The sequence below is a fragment of the Neovison vison genome, chromosome 6 (genome assembly GCF_020171115.1).
Source record: "Neovison vison isolate M4711 chromosome 6, ASM_NN_V1, whole genome shotgun sequence".
NCBI lineage: Eukaryota > Metazoa > Chordata > Mammalia > Carnivora > Mustelidae > Neogale > Neogale vison.
In genome coordinates, this window is record NC_058096.1 from 119,510,367 (window position 1) to 119,518,991 (window position 8,625).

The 8,625-nt window shown below is 33.3% G+C and overlaps 1 protein-coding gene across 2 annotated transcripts in view; it reads left to right on the forward strand.

Annotated features, from left to right (window-relative positions):
- Positions 1 to 7,855, forward strand: part of ZNF148 (zinc finger protein 148) — a 125,110-nt gene extending 117,255 nt beyond the window's left edge. For both annotated transcript variants that reach the window (XM_044252143.1, XM_044252144.1), the window contains exons 7-8: positions 281 to 399; positions 756 to 7,855. In XM_044252143.1, coding sequence (XP_044108078.1) covers positions 281 to 399; positions 756 to 2,354 — 1,718 coding nt within the window. In that variant the 3' untranslated portion in view covers positions 2,355 to 7,855. The remainder of the gene's footprint in view (positions 1 to 280; positions 400 to 755) is intronic.
- The last annotated feature ends 770 nt before the right edge of the window (positions 7,856 to 8,625 follow it).

The window sequence follows — 8,625 nt, forward strand, 5'->3', positions numbered from 1 at the left end:
GAGTATGTTATGTACACACATAGAAAGGTAGGGAAACTGAATATACCTGCCTTCAGTCTTTTCTTTCTAACGGCACATGCCAGTCTTTTGTTTTTATAAAGCAAAATATTTTTTACAATTACATTGGATGATATATTTAATATAGGAACAAAGTTTTTGTCATTAAAAAGAGCAAAGTATGGCAGTTTTTAAGAGCCATTTATTTAGAGATTTTTGTGGTAAAGTAATTCATTATTTTACAATATTGGTTTTGTTTTAAACTTTCTGTATTATGTACTAGGTGAAAAACCATTTCGCTGTGATGAATGTGGTATGAGATTCATACAAAAATATCACATGGAAAGACATAAGAGAACTCATAGTGGAGAAAAACCTTACCAGTGTGAATACTGTTTACAGGTAAGGGGTGGTTTGAAATGTTCATTTTCGTTGGGTGTTTTGGTTTTTTTTTTTTTTTTAATCACTTTGTTGAGGTATGATAGACATTGAAATTCTTCTGTCCTAGTTAAGATCATAAAATAAATTCTGTTAAACTAAATTAGAAAACGTTGCTACTAGAACCATGTGAAGAACTTCCCCACTGCTGCTGATCAGATTTACACTAGACAACTGGCTGAACAAATTAGTTTGGAATTTCTTATTTTATTATACTTATATCTACCTTCATATTAATTGCTTTTTTTCTTTTCTTTTCTTGCTTGATGAAAAACACAAACTAAAACAAAAAACTGACTGCCAAAATCTGAATTTGACAGTATTTTTCCAGAACAGATCGTGTATTGAAACATAAACGTATGTGCCATGAAAATCATGACAAAAAACTAAACAGATGTGCCATCAAAGGTGGCCTTCTGACTTCTGAGGAAGATTCTGGCTTTTCTACATCACCAAAAGATAACTCACTGCCAAAAAAGAAAAGGCAGAAAACTGAGAAAAAATCATCTGGGATGGACAAAGAGAGTGCTTTGGACAAGTCTGACCTGAAGAAAGACAAAAATGATTACTTGCCTCTTTATTCTTCAAGTACTAAAGTAAAAGATGAGTATATGGTAGCGGAGTATGCTGTTGAAATGCCACATTCTTCAGTTGGGGGATCGCATTTAGAAGATGCATCAGGAGAAATACATCCACCTAAGTTGGTTCTCAAAAAAATTAATAGTAAGAGAAGTCTGAAACAGCCACTGGAGCAAAATCAAACAATTTCGCCTTTATCCACATACGAAGAGAGCAAAGTTTCAAAGTATGCTTTTGAACTCGTGGATAAACAAGCTTTGCTGGATTCAGAAGGCAACGCTGACATTGATCAGGTTGATAATTTGCAAGAGGGGCCCAGTAAACCTGTGCACAGTAGCACTAATTATGATGATGCCATGCAATTTTTGAAGAAGAAGCGGTATCTTCAAGCAGCAAGTAACAATAGTAGGGAATATGCGCTGAATGTGGGTACTATAGCTTCTCAGCCTTCTGTAACACAAGCGGCTGTGGCAAGTGTCATTGACGAAAGTACTACGGCGTCCATACTAGATTCACAGGCATTGAATGTGGAGATTAAGAGTAACCATGACAAAAATGTTATTCCAGATGAGGTACTGCAGACTCTCTTGGATCATTACTCCCATAAAGCTAATGGACAGCATGAGATATCCTTCAGTGTTGCAGACACTGAGGTGACTTCTAGCATATCAATAAATTCTTCAGAAGTCCCTGAGGTCACCCAGGCAGAGAATGTTGGATCAAGCTCCCAAGCATCCTCATCAGATAAAGCCAACATGTTGCAGGAATACTCAAAGTTTTTGCAGCAGGCTTTGGACAGAACTAGCCAAAATGATGCCTATTTGAATAGCCCGAGCCTTAACTTTGTGACTGATAACCAGACCCTTCCAAATCAGCCAGCATTCTCTTCCATAGACAAGCAAGTCTATGCAGCCATGCCCATCAACAGCTTTCGATCAGGAATGAATTCTCCACTAAGAACAACTCCAGATAAGTCCCACTTTGGACTAATAGTTGGTGATTCACAGCACTCGTTTCCCTTTTCAGGTGATGAGACAAACCATGCTTCTGCCACATCAACACAGGACTTTTTGGATCAAGTGACTTCTCAGAAAAAAGCTGAGGCTCAGCCTGTCCACCAAGCTTACCAAATGAGCTCCTTTGAACAGCCCTTCCGTGCTCCATATCATGGATCTAGAGCTGGAATAGCTACTCAATTTAGCACTGCCAATGGACAGGTGAACCTTCGGGGACCAGGGACAAGTGCTGAATTTCCAGAATTTCCCTTGGTGAATGTAAATGATAATAGAGCTGGGATGACATCTTCACCTGATGCCACAACTGGCCAGACTTTTGGCTAAAAAAAAGTGTAAATAATACTGGCACTTTAGAACAGATTAATCAAGAGTGGGGTTACTCTGTGTAAAATGGAGTGCTGTACAGATTTAAGAGCAATGCGTTAAAACAAGTTAAGCTGATATGAATAGCAAGATAATCCAATAACTGCATTTTGTTTGGTTAGCATTCTTTGAACTGCCTTACATGTTGTCACCTTTATAGAAGCAATGCATTACTTGTTTTAGAACAGAAACTTGCTATTCCACCTACACCAAGTTTAAAAGGAAAAAAAAAGACTTTCGCACAATTGTTTCCTAACTGATAACATTGTACATTCTTAGGAGATTAGTAATTGTGTGAAATTTACTCATACTGTTTCTAAGTTTTTCAGCATAGTCATTGCACTTCAGCAGGGAATCTGAGTATACTTTACAGACAGAGTGAACTTAAAAGTTTAAATGTCAAGAGATTATGGCTTAAATAAATTAGCGTGTCCTGTAGGGGGAAAAAAGAAACCAAGAAAACACCTTTTAAAAAGAATGATATGCCATATACCCTTGATTTTCATTTTGCATTATATTGACATTTTTTTTTTTTTGGAGAAAAAAGGTAATAAAAATCTGATAGTCTAAGATTCCACTATTTAAAAGCCTAATTACTTTTAAAATATGCATACTTTCAGAACTTTTACCAAAATACTTAACTGTTGAAGCATTCACTTCTCTATGGAAGTATGCATATTGGTGTCAGTTTCTTTGTACAGTTGTACTTAGATATTTTTTATGATTTTTCATGTGCAGGTATCAAGGTTTTGAAGTTTTAGTAAAAAGATATTCTGTAGATTACATTCCCAAGAACATAATGCTTACACAAAATGTATATTCCACGTTTTAAAGCTTAATTGTATTTTACTTTACATATACACTTCAGTTAACATAGAGCACTTAGAATCTATTTGGTATTTTTGATTTCTCAAAGTAAAAAAAAATTAGATTTTTAGGTTTGATATGGTTGTGTCATAATCATCTCATAATTGACTATTTTAATTTTTGGCAATAAAAGGAAATTGGGTATCTTTGGAACTGTAAAACCTGGTTTAATCCTTCTCTTTCTAGAATCTTGATAGATTGGATAATTAAACAGTATCCAGAGAAACTAAAGAAATGGGCATTTTAATTGCTTATTTTATCTTGAATTACTTTTTAATGAACACTGCTCATTACAATTTTACAAACCAAAAGTGTTTACTAATTCTAGTAACTACAGTTTCTTTTTCAGCTAGATGAGTGATCGGAAACTTTTTGTTGCATTTCAAAATCTAAATAAACTACAGACTTTATCCTTATACCACGAATGTTTTTTTTTTTATACTTTGTCTTAAAATAATACAGCATGGTACAATAAATAGTGCTTTTATATAAACACGTATATATGCTTTTCTAAAGAATGACGGTTTTGAGTTACACATTGGACAGTTACAGTTTTTGGAAAATAACATTAGTTCTATTATATTATTATCCTCTTTAATTTGTTCCAGCTTTTTGTTTATTTCCAACAACTTTGTCACAATGCACATACTGATGTGTAGCACCAGTAATAATCGAAAATTAATATCCTTGGAAGGTGAAAATTTATTGTTGCTAATTTCCACTTTAACATTTATATTGGCCCTGTAGATCTGCAGTCTTTATTTCAGTATAGAATGTTGTACACTTAAATTATTTTTTCTTTTATTTAATATTATCCCAAGAGTGTTCTCATAAAGAAAGGGAACAAAGAAAATATCCACCCTTAACATCTTTTACATTATTTTGAATATTTCGGTGTTTTATGATAATGAGTATAAATTATGTTTAATGTGGTTTCGTCTGTACTTTGGTTATTAAGCTTTGCTTGAAATACTAATTTTCCTATTTGACAGCTTTCTTTGCTGCCAAATTTTTCCAGAATTTTAGACTTCTTTGAAGTAGATATTTTAAGTTCTGCCATTATTGACTTTTAAGAATGATGTGTGTTGTGTTACACATCACACAATTGCAAGAAGGCTTTGTTCAGGTGAGATGTTAAAGATGAAACTGTGCTCATCCTATATAGGCATTTGTATTTTTCTCATACTACTATTTGATAATAGGCCTTTATTTCCTGGGTTGATTTTTTATTTTGAGTCTGGTCAAAAATTTTGTCCTATTAACAACTTTGATGTGGTTCTTGGTACAATATCTAGTTTTTTGTTGATGTTTTAACATCACCAGCACAGTTTTTAGAATGTGACTCTACTGCTGAGCAGTTAGGGTAAGCTAAGGAAGGAAGGAAGGCCTTTGCAAATGGTAGTTAGGCAAGCAGAAGTGCAGGTGTTGCATTCCTGTCTTCAACACATTTCTTTAAATCTACATAATGGCAGACTTTTCTACCACATTATAAGCATTTTTGAGAAAAGCGATACTTTGGCATAACTTACTGATTCACCATTTAAGTATAGTAGTCATCCCTCTCTTAACTGTGAAATTCTAAACGCCTACCAGAGTTACCTTGTATTATCATCATATGATAAACATCTCAGCAGTCTGGGTTTCCCCACTTGGGTGTAGAAAGTTACTTCATTTCTATCTGGGCATTAATAGTAAAAGTAAGTAGCCTTTTGTGCTGCCATAGTTCAGAATATTGAGGATATGAGATACCCTTTTGCAATTTGTGTTTCTCATTTCTCTCAGTGAGCAAATTATTCTGTTAAAATATGCTCTTATACCATTGAGCTTTTGGTTGTGTGAGTGAGATATGCTTTTTCACTTAGGACCTATTCTTATGTTTGAAGATTGGAAACAGATTTGTGTTAGATGAAGGAGTATCTGTTAAACATCTTCTAAAAGCTTTCTTTTTTTTTTTTTTAACATCTTATTGTACATATTTCATTTGGTTCAGAATATTTGAGTGGCTCTTAAATCTTTTGGATCTACTTGGAGATTTTCTACTTGGTACTATAGAAACCCATCCTTTTAGCTCTGGCTGAGGACTGTCAGTGGTCAGGTAATTTTCCCTTGCTGAGAGGCAAAAGAGGTCTTGTGCTCAGGGTAGGCTTTCATTTCCACAGGAGAGAGAAACTTGCAAAGTGCCAGTTAGGTTAGATCTTTCGCCACTTCTTTCATTTTACCAATTTGAGTTTTTAAAGGGCTGTTTAAAAAAAAAAAAAAAAAAAAAGCCGGGAAACTTTAAAAGTAGGCATTACTGTAGTACTACATTTCTTAGACATAGAACATCTTAAAGTAGAACTTGTTTTTTTCACAGTATAATTACTTGAAGAAGCACTATTATAATCAATGAGAAACTTTTTGACACTGCAATTTAATTTAAACTTTTTCCGTTTCAAATTGCTTTATTTCAGGGAAAATAATTTTCCAGTTGTTTTTGCTATATTCTGCAAATAAAACCGTATGTTTCCTTTTTTTCACTTAAACTTTGGTAGGAAACAAAACTAAAGCAGACAAACATTTCTTATTGTGTTTGTTGCTTTCTTTAATCCAATGGATAAAAAAGTAAAACCCTGTAAACATTATTTTATTTTTTTATGCAATACCATGCTGTAAATACGGTTCATCAAATAAGGATGTACCTATGATTGAATCTTTAATTCTGCACAGTTAGAGTTTATATATAAACGTGTCTTGACAATCAAGGACTTTTATGTGAGTCTTCCTTTATGATGTTTATTAATGTTATGCATTCCATTTGTTTTGAAGTGAGTACCAATGTGCTAATTTGTATTGTCTGAAAGTATGTAATGTTTTTACAGCTTGTTTTTAAGAATCTGTAAATATGTACAAACAAATCACAGTACTGCTTTATGTTAGAAGGCATATGATGTTGTACTGTATGTAAGCAATAATACATAGCAGTGCTAACTTTACAAGTAGCATCAGGAAAGTTCTAAAAACATTTCAGAGTAATTATCCTTATTTCATTTAATAATGATTCTCTTTAATCAGTTTTTATAAGCAAATTCCATTGTTCCTCCTGTTGGAACATAACACTGTTTACACAGCATAATTGAAGTTGCAGGGGAGACAGGCTAAATCTGACTTCATCTGTACTCACTTTCACTAAGCATTGAATGGCCTTACCACTCTTCTGCAAGATGGAGGAAGACCGCAAAACTTAGTGCCCATCACACTGAAGGAAGGGGGTGTGTTGTTTTGTTTTGTTTTGTTTTTTTCCTGCTTCTGTACTGCTACCTAACTTTGTGGTTTGCTTTGGATTTTAATACTTGTTTCTGTTTTAGATTCAAGCCCATAAGTTTTGAGGTGACTTCAGCTCCATTGTGAAATAGTTCTCTTCATATTTCATAGCTACATTTCAATAATTCTAAACTTTCTACTTTGATTTTTAGATACTTATTTTCCAAGCTTGATTTCTCAGCTGATCAGATGAATTTATTCAACTTCAATACAAAGAAAGACAAACCTATTGTAGTTTGAATTGAGTAGATATTATACTGTACAGAACAGCTAACTATTTGAACACACACATCACTGCTTTAGAAATAAAACCGCCAATTTATAAATGTATATGACCTACATTTTATAGGAGAAATGTTTTTAAATGCTAGTCATTTATATAATAATGTGCTTTGAAGGATTTGCTAGTCCACTTCTGTCACTTTTTAGTACACTGGTATCTTTTATATGTAATGTATGCTTTTTATTATTGTAGCAAAGCATTTCAGTAGAACGAATTTTGCAACAATATGGGGGAAATTTTTCATTGTTGGATTTGAATTATACTGGATTTTATCTGTGTAGTCTTGTCTTTATTTTAATGCTGTCTGGAAGGGAACTTGGTATCCAAATAAAGCAGGTAACCTCATTTTACTTCAAGGGCATACTGTGTAGTGCTGAATTTAATCTGGAAATCTGATGATTTTGAAAAGAAAAACACGTTTATAAAAATTGTACAGAAGAAATTAAATGTGTGATGGAAATCCTGATGGTGGAGCACGTTGAATTTTCTGATATATAGTGTTATTTTCCTGGGATCCCCTATGCCTTCTTTGTATTTAAACTAATAAAGGAAAAACCCTGTCATTAAAACTGGTAGGATAATAGGATATTCTGATTATACAGTATTACTTTTCCTATCCCATTTTCTGACCTTTCTCAGTCACTGTAAATTTTTATTTTCTATTTCCTATTGATAATTAAACATGTATATAATGTAGACACTGTTGTATAAAACTGAATGAATTGGGTTGCTATGCTTGAATGGGTAACTAAATGAAAATATTGTGGATACTGAGAATTCTTAATGTCAGAACAAATTTCCAGGAGAAAGAGAGGCATCATGTGTCCTGGGAAGGTCACAACAGATGTTTCTTCAACCCCCTGGGTTATCTGTGTGAAAGAATCAATTCTAAACTCAGTATCTTATACAAGTGGGTCTTTCCTTCCCCACCTCCCCCCAAGTATATGAGCACTAAATTTCAAAATCTACTCAGGTGAAAATTGCTTTGCAATGGAACTTATCACATTGAAATTTTCACTGTTAAAGATGTTTGTGATATTTTTAAATACAAACTTTCACATCAGTAGTCAGCAGCCTGACAGTTGAAATCTGGTAAGTCAGTGTGTTTTAAAATATATTTTACCCTCCAAATAGAATTGTTTTTAAACAATTGGGAGGACTTCTGTTTGTTTAAGTGCATTTTTAAATTGTCATTGTAAAAATAAAATCTTGCTTGACCCCATATTATGACATGAATGAATTGCTGAGCCTTTATAATACAGTGGAAGCTCGTTTCATGCATAGTCATGGAACATAGATCTGTTCTTTAAACTGACCTAATCATTAAGTGGTTTAATGAGTTTTACAGCTTCTGGCATTGTCGTCATGTAGTTTACCTTGCCACTTGAGGTTTAGAATACCATTTTATGTATTGTGATACTAAAGGAAGCTGTTTTGTTTTATTTTTAATTGGATTATTAGACTAATTTATATTTGCAGATTCTGCATTTTAAATGTGGACACTTGCTGTTTGAAAAATAAAAAAAAAATACAGAATACAGTTTTTGAATAATTTCCTAGCTGAATTCTTCATAATATTCTGAACCAAATAACTAATGGCAAATATTTAAAAACTGGCACATAGATATTTATTTAAAATATAAAAAGATGTATGGAATTAACAATTTTTGCACAGATTGGGTAACAGCAGGGTCTTGACTGTGTGTAGTTTCGTGTAGAATGTATTAGGTACTTCTGAAATTCAGGAGTCAAATGTTACTGTCAACTGATATTTGAGACTTG